The sequence below is a fragment of the Mchenga conophoros genome, linkage group LG15, assembly GCF_057382185.1.
Source record: "Mchenga conophoros isolate Kocher_MC1m ecotype Shallow Benthic linkage group LG15, M_conophoros_male_GT1.1, whole genome shotgun sequence".
In the NCBI taxonomy this organism is placed as follows: Eukaryota; Metazoa; Chordata; class Actinopteri; order Cichliformes; family Cichlidae; genus Mchenga; species Mchenga conophoros.
The window spans coordinates 2,771,804-2,799,787 of NC_140540.1; the positions used below are offsets into that span (position 1 = coordinate 2,771,804).

Consider the following 27,984-nt stretch of genomic DNA (forward strand, 5'->3'; position numbering starts at 1 on the left):
GATGCGTTTTTGTTTGTATCTGGTTTTGAGTGGCAGCTTGAAAACGCTGCCTGACACCTGCGCGGTGACGACGTTGCTCGCCAAGGCGCAGGACAGAAAGGGTCCAAAAACTCCTGCTGTGTGTTTTCCATGTCTGTTGATCATGTGTAAACACCTTGCCACAAGGGTGTACTTGAAAAAGGGTTCTGCTTTTGTCTACTTTGTTCATTGCTGTGTGTGAGTTCGTCCATGTGAATTCATGTTTGTTATATCTGCTGGCTTTCTTTTTTTTCCTCGGTAGGTGGCAGGAGGGGGTATGGTTTCACGTTGTTAGCAGGGTGGGTGGGTAAGTCTCTATAAACACGCTCAAAAAGCTATTTGAAAAGGTTTGTCAAGGAGAGTGGGGTGGGGTGGGGTTTTGTTTTGTTTTTTGGCTTTTTTTGTTTCTACCTTTATAAAATCCATTGGAGTGTGTTATCACTCTACCAGTCATGAAACGTCTAAAGAAATGTTTTTGTGCCATCAGAAGGCACAGGACGGCTTTTCTGTTTTGGATGAAGGGAAAACCCCAGTTTTCCAAAACGTGGTACTGCAGCTTTCACGGCCATTGGAGCCTAAAAAGCTTGTGATCATAATCTAAAACTATAGTTCCTGTTTTAAATGAATGGGCACTTATTGACAGAATGCATTTCCCTATTTTCACTGTCTGTGTGTGTGTGGGGGGCTGTTAGTAATTAATATGGTCATCTCAAGCACCGGCTCGGGCTATAAGCACAGAAGCCCCACCCCCTTGCTGTGAGACCCTCTGTTTGTATGGGCCAGCCAATCAGAGGAAGGAGAGGACAGCCATTTTTTTTCCGGGGAAACAAACAACAAACACTCTGGGAGGCAGCTCATTCTATAGACAGTGCTTATTTTTAAGGGAATATTATTGTATTATGTGTATATTCATTTTGTTTTCTTCTGTTTTTAAAATGCTTTTACTACTAAGAAGTCTGTGAGTCTGCAGTAATAAAGGTAGCAATGGCAGCTGTTGAGAAATGATGACTCAAACATTATGTAGGAGTAAAAGGTATTTCAACATGATTAACTTTAACTTGTTCTAATATCATCCTATAGTATATTTGGCTACAAAGTTTTATTAGGATTCATTCAAAACGTTTTGAGCGATTGTGTTTATAAACAGATGACGTGCATACAAATGCTGCCAGAAACATCCTTAGCAGAGGTAAAAATGCATGTAAAGTTACTCTTAGTGCAGGCTAAAGGCTGCAGCTGGTGCAGGGATTTTAATACAGTTTTGTGAATGATTGTCTTAGGATGAATTGTGGAATGTACAGACTTTGAAATGTAGAAATTAAAAATAACAGTTGTTTTGTTTTATTAGTTTTTGTTTTTTGTTGCTATTTGTTTCCAAGGAAACAAAGGAATTGTAATTCCTTAAAAACAACAACAACTTAACACTATCTGTGAAGAAAGTAGCAGCAGCGCAATATTGATGAAACACAAGTGATAAATGTTGGCCGATACTGATGTCGAGCTGGTAATACCTTAATGGACTGTGTTAGCCTCAGTGAGCTCTTCATCTATTTGGCTTTTTTTAAGCTTTACTTTGATGACTTTTATAACCTGCAGCATCGGACTCTGTTTTATGTTGTATTTAATGCTAAATAGCAAAGGATGAAAGGCTAACCAAAGATGTCGAACACTGTAAACATGCTGCAGTGTTTATAACCGTACTAGAATACTGATGTTATCTTTTATCTTCAAGCACCACTGTGCTTAAGTACTAACCTTGTTTTTGCTCCCGATTAACCATCAGCAGAGACAGGAGAGACAAATCCCCCATTAACAGCCAAATAAGAAAAAGCAAAGTTGAATTTGGCGTGAACCTAAAGCGGCCACGAGGTTAAGAATTGTGTCACATGACCACATCATCTTTTGGTTCTCTGTCATGAGCGTGTTATTCTTCCTTTATGCGAGCTTACTCTCCATGCTAACAACACCAGTAGCTAACAAAAAAAAGGGGGGGGGGGGGGTTATGCATTGTGAAACATATCGCTGTGTTTGAAATGCAACCCCAGTGGCTATTAAAGACATATCGATCATATTCTATACATAGAAATGCAGAAACTTAAATGTGGCTCAGCACAGCCAAATCTAATTAGCATGCACATGAATTCACCACCTCATGTGTAACAAAGAGATAAAGAAGCATGAGAGGGATTATTAATCTTTGCTGACAACTCCACATGTGCAGCTGGCACATTTCAGCAGCTGCATAGCACTTGGCAGAGGTGTGCTCTCAACTGAGTGTCGTCTAGTTATGTGACTGCGTTTATCTGTGTCTATCTTTTTGCCTTAAGAGTGTGTGTGTGTGTGCGTGTGTGTGTGTGTGTGTGTGTGTGTGCGTGCGTGCGTGCGTGCGTGTGTGTGTGTGTGTCAGCAGTCATTAGGACTTGGCAGGCAGTCAGTTTGTATTGCTGATGCTGACAAGCTTGTCTGGGAAAGATTGGAACATACTCCCTGAGCTCGTTTTTATGACACGCACTAACTGTGTGTGTGTGTGTGTGTGTGTGTGTGTGTGTGTGTGTGTGTGTGTGTGTGTGTGTGTGTGTGTTGTGTCATAGCTGTTTAACATGCGCACGCCAATTTAAGTTGGCAGAGGCCCCTCTTCACTAAAGTTAAGAGTTTTGACAGGAGGCTGTTCGATCTGGTTCCTGTCCTCTTGTTTGTCCATCTGCATTTCGATTCACTTGCTGTCTATCCAACTTAACTTTGCCTTGTCCTACAGCATATACACGTAACAGCAACAGGAAAGTTTGCTTTTGTATTTATTTGCTTGTTTTTGTAATTTTCTAACAGGCAATTTCTCAGAGACCTGAACTGGTGAAGGACTCGCACTGCTGGCTGGCTGAGACTAAGGTTTGATTCAGCTTTTGTCCCTGGAGAGAACCATTCTTACACACACAAATAATACAGTCAAGACATAGTGAAGATTTTTGTTTTAACAAGGGATTATATACAATATTAACATAAGGGTTTGCCAGAGTTGGCTTAAAACTAATTTGCATCTGCAGTTCTTTGCCAGGTTACATGGCGAAGATCATAAACGTAAATTACAAAACAAACAAAGCGTCCGCACACCTATGAGAAAATAGACATCAGTGTTCATATTCTGTGAGTTTTTAAAGCTGGTGATAGAGCTGCAGTTCTTAATGAAAAAGAAAGCAGAGGGATGAAAACGTACAGCGCAGTCTTAAGTTGAAGATAACCTTGTAGATTTGACAGATTCTGCTGTGCGAAAGTTTAAAAAATGAGGCGGTGGAGGAGCTGCCAGACCGTTTAAGATCTTTAATACCAAACACATCTCGGAAAATGATTTCATATTTTTCAGACTCATTAAATGACGTCTCGCCAGACTTTTTTGTCCAGTTTTTTTAAGGTTTTTTTTTATAAAGAGACTCCTGTGCTTTAGTGACTGTTTCCTCAGTTTGTCCCCAACATGCTAAACAACATGAAATATGAGCAAGATGGAAAGTGTGAGCAGCATGCAGTCAGAGGCAGCCTCTAGTTATCTGGCTTTACCTCATTTGACAGAAACGTGTGCATTTTCTTAATAAGTTGCTAAGAGTTCTGAACAACAATGGTTGAGTAGTTAAAACCTCAATTACCAAAACTGCACGAAGTCTTTCATGTCTGGATAAAACTGCTTTAAGCGATGCCAAAAATGTCTTCATGCCAGGAAAGCCCTCCACCATAGATGTGGAGATATATTTGTGCAAACATTTACTGTGGTAAAAACTTCTCAGAAAACTATGACGCTTCATTGTTGAACTATTTTGCTGTGCACCAATGTGTGCTTAGAGTTTGTAATAAATGTCAGTGTCATTCGAATGTCAATGAAAGTCAGATAAGAGTTGAGATTTACCAGGTTCCCCAACGATAGCTGTAAATTAAACTTCTCACAGACGTGCAGCCATATCTTGTTATCATCGGTGCTTTTATATCAGTTATCAGTTTCCATGATGTTCTCGCGGGGCTCATGCGACAGAGGAGATGCTCGCTGTCGTCCTCTGCCCTTTTAGCTGCCACCTGCCTTTCTCCGAGACAAATCAATCCCCGTTTATTGTTGTAAACTTTCAAAAGAAATGTGTAATTAAAGCTGTGGCTGTGATGCATGATACCGTGTTAAAATGTGTTTGCACAATTTGTAGTGTTTATCACTGTAATGTATCTCCTGTCAGAAATTCTCTCAGAGTAATGTGCATTTACAAGAGTAAAACGCTGGAGAACAAGGGAGGTAATTAGCTCCCTTGTTAAGAGTTTTTATGGTAGTATAATGTAGGTATGATTTACAGGCTTACAGTGCACAGTTGGAATAACAATTGAACCAGTAATTTGGCTCTGCTGTGGAAGCCTGTTGTAGGAAACAGTAAATTTACACTGCTGTGCTCATTTTGTGTGGTTTGGTTTTTTTTCTGACGTGACTTTACAACCTGGGTCTGGATTCAGCTAAAAGACAAAAATGAAAAAATAATAATGTTGAGATTTGAGCTGTAAACTGGCAGCTTAGACAGGAAAACGCCTTTGAAAGTAATGAAAAATTAAGTTGAAATGATTTGGCTGCACAGGGAAAATAAGGATCAGGAAGTTTTGTCCTCTTAATTAAACTCCTGCTCAGTGTCCTTTGCATTGATTGGCGTGCAGGATTCTATGTTAGAAAACCCAGAAAATCCCTTGTCATGTTCCAACTTGTGTATTAAATGTAGTGTGTCATGGTGGGGCCTGAGGCTGGCTGGCCTGATCCCCTCCACAGTTTTCAGACTAACTACAACAATGTTTGTATTTATTAAACCAACCAGACCAAGCTGCGCTGGCTGTGTGAGGAGGTGCGTGAGCGTGACACTAGAGAACAGCGCCTGAGGAGGCAACATCAGCAGACCAAGGATCAGTTGAAGGCCCTCAGGCAAAGCCGCGACTCAGAGCAGAGAGCTCTCCTGCAGCGCCTGGACCAACAGGAGAAGCTGATGCACTCTCTCAGCACTGAAAAGAAAGGTAGAATCTAATTGGAGAAACGCCTTCATGTTGATTTCACTCACACTCGGGATGCCCCTGCACAGCATCAGGCGACACAAATCACAGTCATTCTGCCTGTAAAGGCAGCTAGCAGCTGTTAGAGTGCACAGGATGAGAAGTCCTTTAGTTCTCCATGCTCTCAGCATTCACGAGGGTGAGAAGTTGTACTTATCACAGCCAGCTCTCCATGAAAGTCTCCTCTCTCTCTAATGGTTCCTTTTGATTAACACAGCTGTCAGACTCCAATCTCCCGTTTTCATCCTCTCACATTTACATGTAATCACACCATCATTAAGAAAGTCATTCAGTGCAGGCGTGTGACAGAAGTGTTTTTGTTGCTCACTGTTTGTTGTGTTTTGCTGTAATGGATGCTGGTGAAAATGACTGTGTGTGTGCCTGAATCATTGTTTTTTGTTTGTTACGATGGGTCTGACTGTTTGTAGTTGCAGATGTTTGAGAAAGAATCTTAATGGTTTGTGAACTTTGAGCCTCGCGTGGAAAGATGACTTGTTTTTCCCAATGTGAGCCCCATTTTTGACTGAATTTCTCTTAATGAGCTGTAACTGGCAGAGGAAGAGAAGCTTGTTTTCAGCGCTTCGTCTGAACAATACGGGGAAATGAACCTAATTTGTGTTCCATTACCAGAGATCTAAAAGACACAGGGGGACTGGAGACAGCTGGATAGCTGGCTATGGTCAAGGAGATGGAAACAGAGCTAGCTATCTGTTTACATTTTTCTTTTCTTTCGAGTAAAGTGATTGGACAATTCAGTTAATGATACACGCGCAAGATCATTTCGATCACCTTTGGAATCAGCTCCTCCCGTCTCTGGATCAGCAGTTTGAGTCTGCACTGCAGGCAGGAGCAGTGATGTGGTCTCTTTAGTAGTTAGAGCTAAGAGTAATCTTTTGTCACAGCAGCAGTATCTGAGTATTGAAGGTGTGGATTTTATAACCTCTGCTATAAACTCTTCTTCTCAGTAACGGCTGTAATTACATGGTGCATTTTGCAACTATATCCTCAACCATGCATTATGGTAAATACTAATTAATGAATATTCTCAAAGGGGGAGCTGTATTCTCGTGAGCTCTGAGAGCTGCTTGTTTTTATCTCAACACATTAGCCATTATTGCCAGCACTCAGCGGAGACATTGTGTGGTGTACAGGATTTGTGTCAGATTGCGGTTGCGGTTTGTGTATTTTTCCTAAGACCTTTCATCACTTGTGCAGTGCTCCCTGTTGGCCCTTTCCCTTAAAAACAGGTCTGCAGTGTATGTGTGGAAACAGCTGTTCTAGTATTACAGCTCCTCCTGCAGCTGAGACGGGCTGGACGTGTCGGTCAGCGGAGACACTGAGCTGTGAAAACGTAGCGTCTGTCACAGTTACATGTTTCAGATCATCAAACCAGTTTTTAGATTAGTAAAGAGAAGTCGAGTAAATACGATGATTTTGACCGCATGGCATTAAAAACTGTGTAATTCTGTTAAATTAAAACCACAGAATCTCATATTTCATGGCTTTTCCTAAAATGGGCTTATTGGTAAAGTACTGAAATTTGGGGTGTGTGGGGGTAAAAAAAATATGAACTTAGAACAACCAAAGACGCTGCTGTGAAATTACCAATTACCTAACATTAGGGCTGCTCAATTAATCGAATTTTAATCACGATTACGATCTGGGCTTTCAACGATCATTAAAAATGACTGAGCCGATTATTAGCCCCTCCCTAATTTATCCGCGACACCTTAAAGGCCGGTCCGTGAAAATATTGTCGGGCATAAACCGTCCGTGGCGCAAAAAAGGTTGGAGACCGCTGATTAAGAGGACCCGAGGGAAGCTCGGAAAGCTAAGCAGAAGTTATTTGGAGAGTGACTGCCGTTGGTTGAAAAGAGAGTTTAAAAAACAAACTTCAGTGGTGTTGCACACTATTTTATATTATTTTTTTAAAGTCATTGTTAACCCTTTAAAGCCGGTCAGAGCAGCACGCTCCATTTTGCGTAACTATTTTTAAATCCCTGTAGAACCTGAACCGTGTAAGCTAGCGCAATAATTTGTTTTGCATATGAAACCGGAGGAGTTGTACTTACATCTGATGCCATCAGCTTGTCCTCGGTCACGGTTTCGTTCCACATATAGCTTTGCAAAAATTGCATAAAAAGCGCTTGCAGGAACAAAAACATAATATTCCAGAAACACGCTTTGCCGTTCCTATCAGCTGTTCGTAACACTTCCCACAGTGAAATGATGCACCTGCTGTTTTCTTTGCAAATTTGCATCATAGGATTGTTTTTTGTTTTTCCTGCAGTATATAAAAATTGGTGTATCTCCAAAATAAAACTATGAAGACACTCAAAATAAATTTCCTGTTGTTGTAAACTATTTTTTGCAACTTTATTGTATTTAAAGTTTTGAGGGATAAACCTCTTAAATTTCTCCAAGTAGAAATATATGTAAACAAAACAAAAGCGATTTTCAATTTTTTTTGTAGTTTATTGCACTTTTTTGCAATTTATGTAATTACTATGGACTTAATGCATACATATTATTAAAATATGGGCTATAACAGTTGTATTGCAAATTGAAATGCTCCCACAAATGGCACTACAGCATGTAAAAAAATAATATAAGCTCTGGTGGACTTGGTTCTATAGTAGGTCTTAAAGGGTTAAATAAATATCGTCAAATAATCGTGATCTCAATTTCAGTGAAAATAATCGTGATTATCATTTTTGCCATAATCGAGCAGCCCTACCTAACATCACAATGGTTTACACACATTTTTTAAACTTTAAGGCTTCCAAAATTATCTGGATGTGATTCATAAATATGTAACTACAGTGGCTAAATATAAATAAAATAAATAAATCCAGATCAGAGCAGCTGATCGAGGTGACGAGGTCGCGGGGTGTGGTCGCAGGTTTGGTGATCAGAGGCAGACGTGAACTAGATGATAAACTTTGACTCTTCTACTTTTACAGTACCGTATTTCCCGGACTACAAAGCGCACCTGAATATTAGCCGCACAAGCTAAAATCAGGGGAAAATCCTGTTTTGTACATACATTAGCCGCACCTGACCAAAAGCCGCAGGTGTTTCAATATTGACTTATCATATGTAAGAGAATATGCACAAAGCGAATTGTCAGGAAAGAGATGGCTGTTTGGAGACACACCCCTTTTATTAATATTTTGAAAAACAAGCTATGGGTACATATTTGCACATGTGCTGTGCTTCATAAATGAGTAACAAATGTAGTACATAACAGTGACCTACAGCACACCAGAAAAATAGATTCAGACTACCTTTTAGGCTCAGGTGCAGTGACACGGCTTTAACAAGAAGAAAAGTCAGTCACTCACCATCATCTTTCTGCCCACTAAAACCACCAAAGTCCTCTTCTCCAGTGTCGGAAACGAACAGGCTCATGATGGCTTCGTCATCCACTCTCAGCTTCTTTCCTTCGTTGTCACTTTCAAAACCAAAGATAATCCTCATTGTCATTGTCAGTGTCGGAGTCGAACACCCTCTGAAGGGCCGTGGCGGTGTCCTCCTCTTCATCATGCAGCAGTCCAGCCCTTCGAAATCCGTTGGTGATCGTGGATGTTTGCACACTTTTCCACGCTGTCAGAATCCACCGGTGGAGTTGAGCACAACTTGCTTTTCGCAAGTTTATCGCCGCTCATCATCCAGCTGAACGTGTAGCGCTACTTTGAAGTTTGTTTTTCGCGCTACTTGTACGGCACTATGTTGCCTGGCGGATGGACATGTGACCAACATACCACTCTTGAACCCCGATCCTTCCGCCAGGCAACGTAGTGCCGTACAACAGCGGAACAAACAAAACAAATCGTCTTACGATATGACAAAAATCATGGACAATCTATAGAAAAGCCGCACCTGACTAAAAGCCGCAGGGTTCAAAGCTTGTGCAAAAAGTAGCGGCTTATAGCCCGACAATTACGGTAATTAATAAAAAATATGTTTCTTACATTTTTGTGGGTAACTGTGAGGTCAGATTTAAAAAGGAGGCAATCAGCTGTTCAGTCGTTGTCACAGTGTTTATTGTAGCTCAGCTACAAAACGTGTAGCTGCGCTACATCCAGAATAAACTTAACTCTTCATAATGTTCTTTCTCTGTAATACTTCAATTATTTGCTAGTTATTCTGTATACTTATTATCACTTATTAGTTAATTGTTTTGCCCTGTTTAACTTTATAATCTGTAATGAAATTATCAAAATCATTTATAAAACTAATGAAAACCCTCAAAATGTTATTTTAATACTCGTTTTGTTGAATCTTAAATTTAATTTCAATCTTAAATTTCAATAATTAGAAGGAAATTAGTAACTGAACTTCTTCAAGAAATGATTTATTTGCCATTAGTGCTGTGGTAGGATGGAGTCAAAATTAGCCCTCCTGGTGCTTCTTATGGGTTAGGGTATAATGGCAGTTCTAGTGTCAGGGGAAGCTATTCAGACCAAGCTGGATCTGTGTGAAAATGTAATCGCCCCATAAACCTAATAACTGGTTAACTCGCGATAAGTGGCAATGAGTCTTTGAGATCACTGTGGAGGAATTTAGTCCGCTCTCCTTAGCAGAATAGTTTGAATTCAGCCACATTGGAGGGTTTCCCAGAATGAACGGCATCCCCATCAGAATGAAGTCCAGACTTTGACTAGTGTGCTCCACTTGTGGATTATTGTCCTGCTGAATAATCCAATCAATCTTTAGGGCATTAAAACTACCTGGATTTTCTGGTGGTGAGCAGAATTCATGTTTCCATCGATTACAGCAAATCATCCAGGTCCTGAAGCTGCAAAGCAGCCCCAGAGCATCACACTACCACCACCATGTTTCACTGTTGCTATGATGTTCTATGCTACTTACACTTATGCTACATACCTTTTAGAAAATACAGCTTTTGTTTTGTCAGTCTTCAGAATCAAGATGAGCGACATAAGCAGTTTGTCCCTCATTTACCTGTCGGGGTAAAAATAATCCATCAGCACTGCACAGCACCGAGCTGTGTTTGGATTAGGGTTCATCACATGGCCAGAATGTAATCAGTATAAAACAAATCATCTTTTCTTGTGTTCTTGGAGGTTAAATGTCAGGAAATCACTTCTCCATTTAAAAAAGAAATGATATTTTTTATTATTAACTAAAACCCCAAGCAGGCTCGTGAATGACAACAGCATCCTGTTACACTTAAACTGCAAAATGATGCAATTAGTAATAGTTGTTTCATCAAGAAGCTGTATTGGTTTCAGATATTAAAAACATCCAGCACCTGCACAGGTGGACCAGGCATCACAATAGAAGCTAGTATTATTTGGCCTGGCCTTACACAGCTCATATGGACCACAGATATTACTGTGACATCTGACAACTCGCTCCATCAACTGCACCATCTCTTCTTACACACTGATGTCATTCCAGAGCTGCTGGAGAGAAGTCGCAAGAAAGAGGACGAAATGAGAAGCCTTCAGGTTAGTGTAAAATATATATAATATGGTTAGTTTGTGTTTAAGTTGGCAAAGTGCTGTGCAGAAGTCTTGAGCCACCCATCATTTCTCTTAACTTTACAGGGAAAATGTGGAATAGGTGCAGAGACCCATTGGAACATATGCAAACATACATGGAAATGCAGCAATAAGACAAACCGAGTTTGTACGATTCTACATGCTTGAAAGTCGGTCAGTATTTTGGTGTGACCATCTTTATTCTTCAGCACAGCCTGAACTCGCTTATCATTTATTTAAGTCGTCTTCAGGAACACAGTGTTTTGCTATTACGATATGCTTTTACTGAATAGGCAGTGTGTCTGGGGATCATTGTCATGCTGGAAAATGAAGCCATTACAAACTATTGCTTAAGAAGTCTTAATTAAAAATAGATAAAAACAATTTTAAAATAAAGTATGGCTCCTTGGAAGCTAAATATAAAGAAATTAATTGGAGACTCAAGATTTTTGCACAGTGCTGTATGTCTGGGTTTTGGTCATCTGAGCTCTCTGAGGGTGTGTTACAAACATTACTTCACAGCTGTAGGCCTGACAGACTCCTTGCTGCCGAGCTTGGACAAGAAGCTAATTACTGCGGACAAGATGGCTCGGAGTTTAAAAGCCACTCGAGGCCTTGTTTCTGTCTTTCAATACTGCAGCAGCTACACTTGGCAGGACACCAACCCACCTAGTCTCAAGTGGACTGGTCCTTTATTCACTATTAAACAGCAAGAAACACATGCACACACACAGGCAGCGAACCGTCTGAGAAGAGACCGTCTAGCTCTGTGTGACTGTGCACGGAGTCTGCGGGCTCATCTGTGGCTGCATAATGGCACCTGCCAGAGCTTGTGCACTGTTTTAGACACCACCGAGCTTTTAATTATGAAGGATGAGGAGACAGAGATGTAAAAAGAAAAGACGGTGTGAAGGACGTAGAGTTTAAAAAAAAGAAGTTGGGGGTGGGCTGAGGCGGGAAAAAAGTCCCCCTGTTAGAAACCATCAACACATTACAGGCACGGGGGAGAAGCAGTCGGTTGGAGGGAAGAGCAGGTGTGCGTTTGAGTGGCAGATAAGAGGCATAGCATCACTTATGCATCGTTAGAGAGGGAACATCAGTCAGGAGCTGGATGAGCGGCGAGAGCGGTTTGTCTTTGTGCGAGTGTGTCGGTGTGTGTGATAAGAAGTCTGTTGTGTGCTACAGACTCTCGCTAGCCCCTGCATTTCATTCCCTTGTTACCCGTTTGTTGGAGCACACTATTTCTCTCTTTTGTCAATTTGTTCCTCCTACACACGCTAACACAAACACGTGGTTTCTCTCTGCTCAGCCACCATTTTGAGCCGTTCCCCGGACTCACTGTCTGCATTTATATGCATTTAAAGACCAGTGCTACAGTTCAGTAATGTTACTGTGTTTGTGTTTTCTTTAGGACCGTGTTTTGGATCTGGAGCTGGTAAGATGTGATGTTTTACATCATTTTTCTGTTATTTTTATTATTATTTTTTCCCAGGTTTTCAGCTGTATTTGGCTCAGCCGTGTAGGCAGGTTCACCTAAGGCTGTGTTTGCCCAGCAGCCCATAGAGGCTAACACAGAAAATGATTTCTTTAGTCAAGGCTCAGAGCTCTGTTAATCATCATCACTCTTTCTGATGAGGTTAAGAACCAGGCTGCACTGACAATGCAGCATCGACCTCACCATCCGAACGGTTAACGTCTACCACTAACATCTCTAATAAGCTATTACGTGTCAGCCAGAAATTAATTAGCACCACTGAAAGAGTGTATTGACCCAATCGCTTATTACTCTCTTTAAAAAAATAAATAAACGAAGCCACCCAAGCCACGCTGTCCATCCATCACTATTATGCAGCATGCTTGTCTACTTCAGGCTTCAATTAGCTGTTACAAGAAAGAAGGAAGAAATAGCCGGACCGCCAACATCATTTTTGCTTACTGCAATCACAAAGTGGCAGGACACATCGACCCATCTGTCACCAGCCTGGGAAATGGGGACCATCAAGTAAATCTTACTTGTATGTCAGCGTGCCATTCAGCGTAGCAATCAGTGTGACGCCTTGTAACAGCCAGCTCTTTTGATGCTTAAATGCTCCATCTGAATGTGAACAAAAGGCTATTGAAGGTACAGTGAAGAGATGAATAGAAGGGCGTGCAGCTAGAGTAGTACTTAATTAAAGATGGTGCTGAGTGTGTTGTAACAAGTCCTCAATTAGCTTTTGAATTGACCAAGCAGTATGACATCATGTCTGTTTAAAGGTACAGTCAGTAACTTTTTGAGGTTCTTTTACAGGAAAAAGAAGGTTACTGTACTCATAAATATCCATAAAATTGTGTGTAATTAATCTTCTAACAAACTGATTTCATCTCAGAAACTTATAATGAATCTATTAAAAACACAGAGGGGTTGCAGTTTGTGGATGCCATCACGTTCCTCCACCATATTTGAGTACGGTGCCCAGGAAGGACGTCTCCCTTTCAACTGATGGTGTCTTAAGTTTGTAGCTGGTTACATACGCACCAAAGGCAGAGGAAACGCTGTGTGCCATGGAGGGACATTTGATTTCATACCTTCACCTTCATACTCTGAACTCTCATATATTTTTAATGCCACTGTGCTTTTGTTTTTGTTGCCAATAAATTGTTAGAAAGCATCGTTTCATGTAGAATGGGCACAATATGGCACAGCTCAGCTCCACACGTTGTGCAGAGATTTAGGCGTCACACACTGTTCAGGATGTAGATAGATTATTGGCTTTTTTTGATGCTGTCTGCCACGTGTCGGCTCTTTTTGGGGCGTATGTGGTCAAGTACAGAAAAACATCATAATTTTGCTCGTGCTTTCACCTTGAAATGTGTTGAAACTTTTATTTTGAAGTCCATTATGGATCTGGTATCTGGATCATAAATGCATTTACAAAACAACTTTGGACTGATGTGTGCACAGTCAGAATTCAGGTTAATTTTGTATGCAGTGTCTGCTACTCCACATTCAGTACTGTCATGTGGGAGGGTATAAATAATACATAAATGTGCTGCTAACAGTATCAGCCACGGACCCTTGTTGTTTAGCCAGTACATCCATTATGTGTGCAAATACAAAGGCGTCAGTCGACTCTGCAGAGCAGTTAAACCCACGAACATCCAGCTGCGCAACCTTCATCGGTGATTATCGTTTAAGATGAACCTCGACTCGGAGCGACGTCTCATTTCACTCTTATTTCATCGACTTTTCCTTCCTCGCTGTTGTTCTTTGATCTTTTTTGTTGGCTGTAAGTGGGAAGTGCTGACGAACGAGGAAAACGTGGCGAGGGAAAAGGAGAGGCAATTAATGGAATTGGGAAGTGGCCCCAATATTATTAATCATTAAATCTCCACGTGTTGTTTTGGTTTTGTAGCATCTGTGTCTACGTGTTTATGATTTTTGGGGTTCCTCGTTGTGTTATTGGATTTACTGACATCTGCGTCGGGATCACTTGGATAACTTGTAATTATGATGTTAAAAACACAGATGCTGTTTTCAGTTCTGACAGTTTTCAGTATCTTCCATTTACATTTGTTAAATATCCGTGTGTGTGTGTGTGTGTGTGTGTGTGTGTGTGTGTGTGTGTGTGTGTGTGTGTGTGTGTGTTTTCTTTTTTTTAAGAATACAAGAGTAGCCCTGGATCACTTGGAGTCTATTCCAGAAAAACAGCTTCTTATGGAGAACTTCAGAGATTTGGAGGTGGGGATCACATATAATCTAGATTACTTCTTTTATTTGACTGTTAATGAACGCGCAAAAATTAACCGAGTAACTGCACAATTAGCTCTGAGTCACATATAAGAGGATTAAATCCTATAATTATGGATTATTAATTGCAAAACTATGGAATTAATGATTTACTAACTTTACCACTGCACAACTGATTAGCAGGCAAACGTAATGGACAAAACACAAGAGCCAGTTAAACTTTCAATCATCGTAACATAAGGAGGATTCCCTCACTAAGCTGCTGCAGCAAGACAGTCAAAATGCCACAAAATCACATGAAAAAGTTCTGTCTGCATCTCCCTATTGTCAAACTCTAGCACTAACCTAAATGGCCTGATCATCATTTTCAATATAATGACAGATGTTTATCAGCGAAGGTCCTCTTAGTCCTTTGTCAGTCTCAAGTTCCTGACACATACAGTGAAGCATTGAAACAGCTGGAGGAGGCTCAGCACCGGGCAGATGTGACTAATTGCATCTTCCATGGTTAAAGCTCCGCATCATGAAGCAGCATGACTCAGCAGAATCATCACTGCTAAGTTTATTGTCAGAGGCCTCAAAGTATTTTATTCCTTTGCTCAGCTGTCGAAGATAAGCTTAGCTGTTGCTAATCTGTTTGCTAATGCACAAAACAAGCAAAGACCAGGACTGCCAAAGGAACCAATTGGGGCAGTGGTGATGTGATGTCCAGAACAATGTCTCAAACAAATGAAGCTAACTAAATTTTTAAGAAACACTTTAATAGTGTAAAAATAAATTAAAACCAGTACAAAGAGCAGGATCACATCCATGTGAAGCTAAAACGAGCACCAAACTGTGAGTCAGCCCAACGGAGCCGTTGGTTTCAGGTCAGACTGTGCTGAGAGCAGAGAGCAGAAAAAGACTTCAGTAAGTAAATGAAGAATTGAGCCTCAGCAGGTTGCTTCACTCAGCAGCATAACAACAGCTTAACTGCATCTGTGTGAGTGACTCAGTCTAACCTGGCAGACACACAGCCTGTTATGTCATGTTGACTCCATGCACACCAATGCCAATGTGCGTTATACTAGATTTTAGCTAAATAATTAATGGTTAGTTTATTGATTTTGCTTATTTGGGCTTTTATTATTGATAGGGAGGTAATCTACATGTTAAATTCTTTCTGTTATTCTCATTGCTGATCAGTAGTCAGTGTAAATCTATTTGATAAGTCCAGAGCTCTAACTAAACCTCAAATAACGAAATATTTGTCTTGTTTCACAATCACGCCCACCTATGTGTAGTGCTGTCACATCCAGGTATTGTGTAGTTTGCTGAGTCCTGCAACACTTGTGTGTGAGTGTAATGGACTGCCAGGCTCCAATTTACTGTTATAGGAAGCACTCGTGAATTCAAAAGATTAGCTTGTGCACTTTGACACCACTACTATTTATTCAGTTGTTCTCTGACTAATTAACCCAAAAAGAAAAACTGTTTAAGATTGTTTAGATTCTTTTCTTTTCTGCCTGTTTAGAAATAGTCGCACAATCTGATGACACAGCTTCTGTCTTGTGTGTTCAGGACTCACAGCAGCAGAGGGAGATGGTAGAGGAGCGCCACGCCAAATACAAAGAGATCGTCTGGGACCTGCAGCACCAGCTGGATGAGTCCAAACGCAGGATCCAAGAGTACAGAGTATGTTAGACACACGGTTGCAGTACCTTGATGCCTAGCAAGAGACGATACTTTAGAACAACAACCTACACTTTTTCTATTTCAGTCACTAATTGCGGCGCTTTGTTCAAACAGCAGCTGTTTCGATAAGGATAGCCTGACTTTGAGAGTCGGTTATGAGTCTGGCTCACCCACACAGATGCCGGTGTGTGCACTGCACCTCATTTGCAGCTCGTTTGAATAAATGAATAAATTCGCACAGTGGTAACATAGCATGGATGGACAGAGCGGGACAGGCTCTGGGGGTGCCACTAATGTACCCCCCCCCCCCAAAAGACAAAAACAAAACCCCAACTTGAATTTGCCTCTCACTGTTAATTGCTACTGTCATCCTCTCTGTTATAAAGCAGCCGAGGGAGTCATCAAGACATCGTCGTTGACAGCTGATTGCCATCAGCAGTTTACAGCCTCCCCTAAACAGCCATACAGTCACTTTTTAAATGGCTTTAATCTGCCAGATTACCCCATTGGTTTGCCAAATGACTCCTGCGTTGAGTGATAAGTGGCGATTGCATTAGCTTAATAGCTGCTGCCCACTCGGGGTTTGTTTAAGGAAAAAGGATGGATGAATGTCTTTATAAGACTTCCATCTTAAACAGAGGCAGCAGTGCTTACAAACAGCTTCCACATCACGTTTAGCTGAGGCTCTCGGACTTTTCTGCTCAGATTATCTCTTTGGTCCGCCGCTGCTCTGGCCTCGTAGGACATCTGGAAAGTTAGTGATCCATATCCTGAGGATAAAAGACAACAAGCGCTCCGTGTCATACTTTAAGCAGCCGCTGCACCTTTGTGGACCTTGCAAAAGAACCACAGAATATTAAGGGATTTTTTCAAACTGCACACCAGCGTTTTTGGAGACCTGTAAACTTGCAAGTGTGGCAGCACAGGTACACAGCATTCAGCCACAATATTAAAAACACCTGCTTTCCTCCTGCCTCCTAAACAGCCTCTGACATTTGTGGTGTCTGGCACTGGGACGTTGGCAGTGGATCTTTCGGGCTGGGATGTTTTGTGGATCAGGTTTGTTCCAGTAGATGCTGGTATGCCCAAGACTCTGATTTGTATTACTCGAGCTGTTTCTGAGCAGTTTTTCTTTTTGCAAAATGATGGAGGGAAGCCCTCTGTGCGTCAGTGCCTTGAGGCGGTGCAGGTGGGGTGGTCTCTGTTGTCTGCAGGAGTGATCAAGTAGGTGGCCAGGTTTTAATGTTATGACTTTTTGGCGTATACTTACTGGAAAGACTGAGATTGCTTATGTAAATCATTTTGTCGAGCATTTTTGATATGCATACAGGTATTTTGGGGACCCAGACAGCAGCCCCTTTCCTTTAGCGTGGTGCATTTGTCTGCCTTGTTCCCTTCCGTGAGCCCAGACTCATTCAGATGGTTTATTTTAGCTATAATAAAATGGCCTGGCGTGCATAATCTAAGAATCCTGCACAGCACACTTCACTGTCCATGTTGATCATTGCATGGCGTAAAGGAAATTTTACATTATTGTTAAATTAAGCACACTCATAATGTCTCACCAGCTTCTTGATGGATTGTCCGTTCGTTCAGTTCACCGGCTTTTTGCATCTTCACATCACGAACACTGCAGATCAGCAAACTGCCGTCTGAGGCTCAGTGATGTAAAGGGCTGAATAAAGTAATAGAAATGCATCGGCAGCACAGACCGTAGCCTCCAAAACAACCATACAGCTGATTCGACATCTTTCTAAGACAGTTTCAATAAAAACTGGAGTTTATCTCCTTCATGGAGGCTGGATTTATAGCAGGACGGCTGCATTAGATTATCTTTATCCAGCTGTATCATAACCTGACAGCAGAGTGTATGCACCGATGCCATCCTCAGGCTCACTACGACTATAAATCTCTTGAAGGTTTCTTTCTCCTTCCACCCAAAGAGCTGTTGTGTGTGTTTGGTTGTTTTTTGTAAATCTGGTGTGTAGCCTACATTCTCGTTACCATGTCCTCCTCTTCCAGCACGAGAAGTTGGATGCCACTTCCAGGAGCCTCAAACTGGCTGCTCTTTCTTCCACTATCAAAGGCTCCAGCACGTTCCTTAGCAGCTCGCTGAGATCTGACACACTGTGTGAGTACGGAGCAGCTCTGACAGCCTTTCTGTTCTATGCTTTGATGGGAGTCGTGTATTTCCTGCATCTCTGTATTGCTGATCATTTGAAAATATACAGTACGGCGGTATTTTGGAGTAAAATTATTGTCAAAGTATTCTTATTTTTCTAAATAACTGCATCCAGACTGTAGTGAAAAGGATGTTTCGGTGTTTCTGATCTGCATTCATTTCAGTATAACGCTCACCAATAACCCAAATTTCACCATGTTACATTCAGGGCACAGTCTCGCTTTCATTTAGTGTGTAAACATGGCAGCCGGCGCTGAAACTTTCCATCAGTGCTCTGGAAATGAGTCTGCCTGTATCACTGCCAGTGGCTCCCAGCCAAAATCACTTGTAGCACTTTCCTAAGCCGCTTACAAATATTTGGCTCAGCGCGAGAGGAGCGTACTTTCTGTGGCTTTGTGTCCATTTTACCTCCGAGATTTATGGAGGCCAAAACATGTTCGTGGCTGTTTAACACTGGTGTTAATATACAGAGTAATTCCCACACATAGTTGCGACTTCCTCGGCTGTAGCAGGTAGTGCAAATCATATTTTATGCGCCTTGTTAGTGAGAAATGTCTTGTTCACAAATGTCGCGCTGTGATTGGTTAGTAAATGAAGCAGGACTGTAACTGTGTATCCTTTCTTCTCTCCTCTGCCACAGCGCCTCTCAAACACTTGACCACTTCAGACCTGGACGACTCCAGAGTCGATGGGGCCAAACCTCTCGCAGATTAGTTCAACCTTTAGCAAACCTTTATCCATCTCTACAAACACACACACACACCGACTCTACCTGCTGGTGCTCATCCGGAGCGAAACGTAGTGAGAGGCCTTGCACTCGACGCTAATCCTCCACGACTACCTCAGCCAGGCAGTCGGCGAATGTGCTCGGGACCGAGACTGTGACGTTTTATTAAAGCAGAACTTTAAGAAACACTTTAAAACATGAGCTAAATATCTGCACGCTGTAAAGAGTTTAACTGTTATTTATAATGATGAATGTATTTCAAAGCAAAACGGTTTCACTGTTCCACGTTCTTGTCTTGTTCTAGATGTGGTTAAATGTCTGTTCTGCTCTTATCATCATGTGTTTCTGCTAAAAGACAAACTCCATAAATGAACTCGTGGTGCCTTCTGAACAATATGCAGTTTTTTAAAACTAGCGCAATGTGACAAATGTTTTTGTGTGTGCGTTTCCATCCAACTCTTGATGAATGAGAAACTCTATGTTTTGTATACTGCAGTATTTATATTTGTAAGAAAGAAGGAAATGAGCACAGTTAGATGGTTATTTTGTCATGAAATATGAAGGAAGTGTATGCACTGTGAATAAATCTGCATGGAGCTAAATGTCTAGTTTTCTATGCACACTTGATGTCCCCTTCATTTCAGACTGAAGTGTTTGCTTTGCAGCAGCTGAGAGACTCCAGCTACTCCCAGCGGTATCTTTTGCTTTCAGCTGAAATCCTTCAGAGGGACAACCTAAAGCCACACACGAGAGGAACGTCCTTTTAATTTACTGCTCGGCTGTTAAGGCAGAAATACAGTCCCCGGTGCGTGAATATTAAAAAATGTTTACATAATCTTTGTTTGGACATTCTGTGTTTGCACGGGTTGGTTGTGTACAGCATAAAACCAGATGTCACTGGATTCTGGCAGAGCAGGGAAGCTCAAACTGATGCAAAGGTCAAAGATTCCTCCGTATATAAGTAAATACATTAAATACTGTTACTTTTTTTTTCATCACTACTGATTTAATAAAAAATTGCAAATACAAAAGACATGTTTTATCGGCCTGTCACACTTCTGCCATTATCTGCCTGTATTATGTCATTTATTCCTCTCAGCCTTAATAAAACATGCTATTAACGTGTGTTTGTTTTCTGTTGCTGTGATGGCTGTAACTTTATGAGAAATGCAAAAAAAGTTTGAAATGATCAGAGTAAACATTTAACATTAATCACCTGCAACTCAACACCTCAAAGACTAAGGAACTGGTTGTGGACTTCGGGAGGTCCAGAGAAGGTCCACTGCCGGTTCAGATAGAGGGGGAGGAGGTGGAGGTGGTCAACAAGTACAAGTACCTCGGGCTGTGGGTGGACAATAAACTGGACTGGTCATGCAACACAGAGCACCTATATAAAAAAGCCCAAAGCCGACTGTACTTCCTCAGGAGGCTGAGGTCTTTTAACATCTGCAGGAAGCTCCTGAGGATGCTTTACCAGTCGGTGGTTGCTGGAGTACTTTTCTATGCTGTGGTGTGCTGGGGGAGCAGCACAGCAAAGAAGGACTCATCCAGGCTGGAGAAACTGATCAGGAGGGCTAGCTCTGTGGTCGGCATGAAGCTGGACACTCTGGTGACAGTGGCAGAGAAAAGGACATTAAAGAAACTGATGGACATTATGGACAATGCCAGGCATCCTCTGCACACGGCCATAAACAATCAGAAGAGTCTGTTCAGTGACAGGTTGCTTCTCCCCAAGACAAGAACTAACAGACTTAAAAAAACCTTTGTCCCACACGCCATCAAACTGTTTAACTCCTCTCTGGAGGGGAAACAGGAGGACAAAGGAGGGAACAACTAAGCTGTAGTGCCTCTTCACCTCACTGTACAATACCTTGTGCAATACTTTTGTAAATAGTCAACAGTGCAATAGACTCAATACTTGAAATGTGCAATTCACTTGTATTTTTATTTTTTATTCCTATTTATTCTATTTATCCCCTTCGTATATTTTATTTATATTGTCTCTGTATTTATATATGTGTGTGTGTGTGTGTGTATATATATATATATATATATATATATATATATATATATATATATATAACAATTCTGTAACTGTAACTTCGGTCGTTGCTGTGCTTTTTGGAAGTCGAATTTCCCAGAGGAACCCACCCGAGGGATTAATAAAGTTCTATCTTATCTTATCTTATCTTATCTTATCTTATCATACAGTGTAGTATGAATAAGACTGTGGATAAGAAGGACTTAACAGAAGACGTCAAACTTAAGAAGGAAAGCACTGTAGTCTATTGATGTACCCACTTACAAACAGCCTTTACCCTGCCTGTATATTTAGGATAAGGCAGCATGGTGATGTGGTGGTTACGCCTCACAGGAAGAAGGTCATGAGTTTGAATCTACCAGCTCGCCACGGCTTTTCTCTGTGGAGTTTGCTTGTTCCCTGTGTGGCTGTCTGAGCTCTGTCTGGGAACTCTGGCTTCTTCCAGTCCAAAGGTGTGCAGTTAGTAGGGTCAGGTTAGCTGTTGATTCCAAACTGGCCCTTGGTGTGAATGAGAGTACAAATGGTTGTTCACCTCTCTGTGTTAGCCCTGCAACAGGCTGTGCCCGGCCTCTGACCTGTGACAAAATACTGAAACTTTAAAGTAAGACACAGGTTGAGAAGAAAAAAGGAGTTCTAAACAAGGTTATTATAGTTTACTGTGTTTATATTGTAATACTTGTACTAACTGAAATTAAACCGAATTAAAAACAAAAAGTCAAAATGAAATAAAAGCAACCTTTAGCTACAACCACAGTATAACAGAGTGGTGTAGCCACTGCAACGTCAGCGTTGGTTTGTGAAGTGTCAAGCTGAGAACAATGAACTCATCAGTGAAGTGCAGACATGACACCTGCAGGACTGTTTCCCCATTCACTCCTTCTTTTTGCAGGAGTCAAGAATACAGGCTTAACTTTCAGTCCTGGAAGCTGTTTCCATCTTTTATATACAGTTTGTGTATATTACATACATTTGGAAAAATGGCATCAAGTTGATTTCTTGTTCACTGGTATCAAATGCTAAATTTTATTTATTCATTCATTTATTTTTGTTTGGTAACTCCACTTTCCCAAAACACTGAAACTCCTGAGCTTATTATACGGTGGCCCTGAGAGGCCAAACGGACTGCAACCTAATAAAACACCAGCAATAATAAAAACGCGGCAAAAACACACAAAACACAACAGAAAAAACACAGGGGAAGTGTTTCTGGGGAGACAATAACCCGACCAGTGTTGCGAACTCCTCAGTAAGGAAGATCGCTATTGGCTGTCCTAAAAGTCGCTAAATGACGTCATCACCTAATTTGCATAATTGGTCATGCTAATATAATTGTAACCTACGCTGTTGGAGAGAGAAATAACATCGTGGAAAAGACAAAGAGAGCAAAAAACATCCTAAATGCATTTAGAATTTATTTAGAACTACAAATTAAATTTATTTTAGAAATTATTGTTTTTTAATGTCACAATTCCAACCCTGCTCCTTTATCCGGGCTTCGACCGGCAAAAGTGACCCGAAATAGGCACTCTGGTGGAGTTACTTTGTGTGTGTGTTTATAAGTAGTTTTAAACCTTGTGATCCACAAAACAGCATAACAGTAAAAGAAGAACTGACTGCGTTACAGTCAGTGCGGAGCGGCGGCTTCGCTCATACGCGACTCATTTGCAGTTTGGACGCATAGGTGTGAACATCTCCTGCAGCGGGGGGAGGACTGTCCTCCGCCCGTGAGCGCTTTAGCACGGGTGAGGTGCAACACGCTCTTTCACGTCAAAAAGTCGTCATAAATAAGTCTCCAATAACACCAGAAAAAGTCGCCAGATTTGTCGCTAGTCGCTTTTTAGAAAAAAAAAGTCGCTAAGGGGTCTGAAAAGTCGCTAAATATAGCGACAAAGTCGCTAAGTTGGCAACACTGAACCCGACGGACCAGTTGCAGGAACCCAAAACTTGGTAGGCGTGTTTTATCATGATTCATATCATACTGATGGATTTTTAGGCTAATAGTTAGGCTAACACACCTCTCATCTTTCCTCACAAAACCGATAGATCCTCCACTTATTTTAAGTGTCTTCCAGCGAAATTCTTATTGTCTCCCCAGAAACACATCCCTTTTATTTTTTCCTATTTCCCTTGTGATTTTTCCTATTTCCGTTGTGTTTTGAGTGCTTTTGCCGCGTTTTTCTGCTGGTGTTTGTTGCAGTCCGCTTGGCCTCTCAGGGACTGCGGTCAAGTGAGCCCTCACTTACGAAGTCACAGTCAAGCTAGCCGCACCGCCAGCCGCACCTAAAATGTGGTTGCACTACTCTTACGCATATTACGGCGCGGCTGGACTGTAACTGCGCGCTTCCAGCGCGGCTGCTGCTATTACGACCAAAAAGATGAGACGGGGGGGGGGGGGGGGGGAACAATCAAATAGGATAAATGAGTGAATGAAATAATACAACGACTATAAACTGAATGCAATCAGAGGTCGAGTCATAGAGGCTGGTTTTCACTCACGTTCAGCATCCCAATGCGCTCAGGTAAAGTTTGGGGTCATATCAGATAATAATACGGTGGCCCTGAGAACTGCGGTCAAGTGAGCCCTCACTTACGAAGTCACAGTCCAGCTAGCCGCACCGAAAATGTGGTTGCACTACTCTTACGCATATTACGGTATCGGTGCCGACTGGCTTAGAAACGCAGTCTTTTCTGTCCTGACACTATTTTACTTCACAATCCACTCCCAGTTTTAGTTTATCTCCACTCCTCCCCCTGTGATCCACAGCCCAAATTACTGTATGATTCAGAGAAAATTAATAATGAAATTTACCCAATTTACTCTACTGTACTTTTAATATCCTCATCTTTGAGCTCAGATTACAGGAAAACTAAAAGAGGTGACGCAGATATCTCACTGGATTATGACTCTGGGTGACCCCCACTCTTCACCCTGTCATCCACAGCCAAAATTACTGTAAAATTAAATCCTAATCCATTACCAAACAAAATGAGTTCATTGAAGTATTTGCTTAACTACAAGAAATTTCTTTCCACACACAATTAAAATTTTTCAAAATGTCATTCACACACAACCTCAAGTAGCAACTTTAGTTTTAGACATTATTTATTCAGTGCTTAATCACAACAATAGCCACCTTAAGGCACTTACATAATAAGTTAAACCTTACAATAATACATACAGAGAAAAACCCAACAATCATATGAGCCCCTATGAGCAACAGTGGGAAGGAAAAACTCCCTTTTAACAGGAAGAAACCTCCGGCAGAACCAGGCTCAGGGAGGGGCGGGGCCATCTGCTGCAACCGGTCAGGGTGAAAAATTACATTACTCAGATTACTGATTTCTCATATTACTACTACACAGTTTAGATATATTGTTATTCATTATCTGTCATCACACAAATCAACCCAAAAAAATCAAAAAGGAAATACTTGAAGTACGAGCACAAAGCAAGAATGTTATACACATTGTGTTTTACACATATGTTCCTCAAAACACCAATAACAACTATAAGCAGATTATTCAAGTAGCTTTCACTGCGTGTGGAATTAGGTTACACAAAGCACACACTTCCACTCTGTCTTCTGAGCACTGCTGAGCTGTTCATTTGTCATGTCCAGGCATTCAGAATGGAACCAGCGGTTATCACATTGGATCTGTAAACAAAAGCATATGAACTTTCATAAACACATTAAGTAAATAATTCTATGTTTTAATAAATTACAATCCTTAAAGACACAGAGTCAAATACTTTGTTGCAGATAACATAAAACTATTTTTAAAAATACTATACCCAGTCAGTGATGGAGGGTCCTGGATTAGGTGGTTTCGCCGTTGCACACATGGCACAGTTGTTGTCACTGTCAAATACTAAAACATAATATATATATATATATATATATATATATATATATATATATATATATATATATATATATATATATGTGTGTGTTAGTGTTCATCAGTTTGACACAAATAAATATGTCCATTTGAAGAAGATATTACACACCAGAGGCCTCAAGTATTGTCTGTGCAAATGTCCTTCGTGCCTGGGCCATCTCGTTTTTTGTCGTCAAAAATGTCATTTCTGGTTTATTTGGGAATGCTTCCATTACTGCTTTGACCATCTGAAATCAAAACAAAAATTTTTTAATTGAAAACATCTGCAAATGTTACACTTCCTGTTTACACAATTTAACCTTTTAAGATTATTTTAACTTCCCCCCACCCCATCTTCTTATCTAATTTTACAGAACAATATTATTGCATCAATGTGGTGCCATACCATGATGACCATTACTCCGCAGCTAGAACCATCCCGTTGAAATGGATGTGTCAGTACTCCTCCTCGAAGTCTCACATTCACCCAGTCTGTTTTGTTGTAGCATGTCCTCCTCATTTTGAAGTATTCACTTTGTGAACATAACATATATCACATTTATATACAAATGAAAGATAAAAGTCACATAGAAAAAGACACATATAGTACATATCACTGTTTTTAATGGTGTGTCAGAAAGCCCTGTGCTCTAGATTATGTTAGATGAAGTATCAAAATTATTAATATGTTCTTTTAAATCTACAAATGTTAACTGTCTCAAATGTATCACTGCTTAAACACGGTCAGTGTTTTTTTTATTATTTAAAATTACATATGTGAGTAATTTTGAATTATTTTTTTAAATTCTTTAAAGAACTGATAACCACAGATTTTATTAAACTTTAATCTACAACCATACGTTCACCTTTAGAAAAAGACCTCCTAAGTCCTCCTGTCACTTTTCTAATATTTCATGTTATTATATATATTATATACATGTAATAACGCATAATTACCGGAATCTTTTGGCTGCACGGTCAGACTCTTCCTGCTCCAAAGAGTTTCTTGACGGATCGACCAAATACAGACAGCTGTCATCTGCATTTATGTACTGCGATAGATATATAAATTTAAAAAGTACATAAATTATGAATAATGTGTTATTGAAACAAACTGTTTTCACAGAAATGCTGCTCATACTAACCAGAAACTTCCAATGTACATTTCCAATGTTCACAAAGGATAAAATGGCTCTGTAGTTGTCGAAGTTCACCTGACATATTAGGAATTAATTACAAATTTGCAACGATACTTTTTCCATTTCGAGACATTAATTAAATTTTAAAAAATTAATTCTAGAATATATTTAATTTTTTTTTTTACCTTGGACAAGCTTTGTCTCCTGATTAGTTCTCTCTCCACAGAGGATCACACCGCTCGTGTAGTGGTTCATAATGTAGATATTATTCCCCAGATTTAGCCGAATGGCCCAGTGGTGCAGGAGACTTTCAATGACCTGAGGAGTTTAATAAATAACCTTTTATTACTTTGTAAACATGATAAAGTTTTGGAATACAAAGGTTAATAAAGATTTTTTTACTTACGTATACTCAGTATTCAGTCATGAGGATATGCCTGGAATGTCGATCTAAAGTAGTACTTACTGAATGTGTAGGGAACAACTAATGTTCTGCCCCAGCTTTAACGTTAACCTTATGCAGCACCTCTTATAGTTTTCCTGTAATCTGAGCTCAAAGATGAGGACATTAAAAGTACAGTAGAGTAAATTGGGTAAATTTCATTGTTAATTTTCTCTGAATCATACAGTAATCTGGGCTGTGGATCACAGGGGGAGGAGTGGAGATAAACTAAAACTGGGAGTGGATTGTGAAGTAAAATAGTGTCAGGACAGAAAAGACTGCGTTTCTAAGCCAGTCGGCACCGATACCGTAATATGCGTAAGAGTAGTGCAACCACATTTTCGGTGCGGCTAGCTGGACTGTGACTTCGTAAGTGAGGGCTCACTTGACCGCAGTTCTCAGGGCCACCGTATTATTATCTGATATGACCCCAAACTTTACCTGAGCGCATTGGGATGCTGAACGTGAGTGAAAACCAGCCTCTATGACTCGACCTCTGATTGCATTCAGTTTATAGTCGTTGTATTATTTCATTCACTCATTTATCCTATTTGATTGTTTTTCTTTTTCCCCGTTTCATCTTTTTGGTCGTAATAGCAGCAGCCGCGCGCTTTGAGCCGCATTAACTTGAGCATGACTGATGCTACGCAACTAAAGCTCTGCTGATTGATGAAACCCTCAGCCCACTCTGATTGTACAGCAGTGTCACGGGGCCGATGCCTCTTTCACCTCCTAATGAAGTGCAGACAGCAGGTGTTGTTTTGAAGCCTGCTTCCCCACCAGCTTGTGCAGATTTCAGTGTTTCACTCTGACCTGTCAAGCTACGCAAGTCAGGGAATTCATGTTAGTTAGCAGCAGCTGATGACTGCACCGCTGCTCTCTTTATGCATGGGTACGCCCATCTCATTATCATTTCATCATTAGCAAAATTGGAAATGTTTGCATGGGAGAAATGAGGATTAGACAAATTATCAAATGTGTGTGTGCCAACATCAAATAATAGACAAATGAAGGAGGTGAGGATTAAAGAGTGTGGAAGATGAATAGAGCCGACTGTTTTAACCAGCTAAGTTTGAATGTGGTTAAAGGGGTCTCACTAAGCTTTTACGTTTCTTTACAAAGTCGATTTGAAACATTTCATTGTTATCTAGTGTTATATTACAGAATGAAGGATGAAATTTGCCCTGCCTGTCTTTGCATGTTGGTTTTAGGGCTTGTCTGGTGCTGCCAGGCTCGGCAAAGACTCCAATCCAATGTGAAGTAGTGCACAGATTTAGAACTTTGAACTGTATTTTCGTAAGTTTTACATCTTATCACCCCATTGCCATCCATACTGCAAAAAGGTAAAAGAATTAATGAAAACTTTATATTCTAAACCTATAATTAAGGACAGTCTACCAGATCGGGTTCAGGCCACTTCACATCAAAGTCGGCTGTATGTGGTCCACAATGTAAAATGAGCATCTCTCTACTATGTATGACACCGCTTGGTAGTGAGTTCAGAATTTCTGGTGGTACTTTAAAAATGTGCAAACAGACATATACAGCAGCTCTGTGTTCAGCAGCTGTCTAACTCAAACCCTGTTT

General features: G+C 40.7%; 1 protein-coding gene and 1 pseudogene across 7 annotated transcripts in view; one reads left to right on the forward strand and one right to left on the reverse strand.

Moving 5' to 3' along the window:
• cep128 (centrosomal protein 128) overlaps positions 1 to 20,021 on the forward strand; it is a 79,134-nt gene extending 59,113 nt beyond the window's left edge. For all 6 annotated transcript variants that reach the window (XM_085246658.1, XM_085246657.1, XM_085246654.1 and 3 more), the window contains 8 exons: positions 2,845 to 2,904; positions 4,845 to 5,037; positions 10,501 to 10,550; positions 11,995 to 12,018; positions 14,227 to 14,304; positions 15,874 to 15,987; positions 18,010 to 18,118; positions 18,810 to 20,021. In XM_085246658.1, the coding sequence (XP_085102784.1) occupies positions 2,845 to 2,904; positions 4,845 to 5,037; positions 10,501 to 10,550; positions 11,995 to 12,018; positions 14,227 to 14,304; positions 15,874 to 15,987; positions 18,010 to 18,118; positions 18,810 to 18,883 (702 nt within the window). In that variant the 3' untranslated portion in view covers positions 18,884 to 20,021. The remainder of the gene's footprint in view (positions 1 to 2,844; positions 2,905 to 4,844; positions 5,038 to 10,500; positions 10,551 to 11,994; positions 12,019 to 14,226; positions 14,305 to 15,873; positions 15,988 to 18,009; positions 18,119 to 18,809) is intronic.
• Positions 20,022 to 24,072: 4,051 nt separating this feature from the next.
• LOC146557489 (uncharacterized) lies at positions 24,073 to 27,729 on the reverse strand (annotated as a pseudogene). The gene is made up of 8 exons (XR_014888668.1): positions 27,715 to 27,729; positions 26,141 to 26,273; positions 25,962 to 26,030; positions 25,774 to 25,868; positions 25,223 to 25,349; positions 24,947 to 25,064; positions 24,731 to 24,807; positions 24,073 to 24,593 (listed from the first exon to the last, which is right to left on the reverse strand). The product of XR_014888668.1 is annotated as an uncharacterized LOC146557489 (transcript).
• Positions 27,730 to 27,984: the final 255 nt, after the last annotated feature.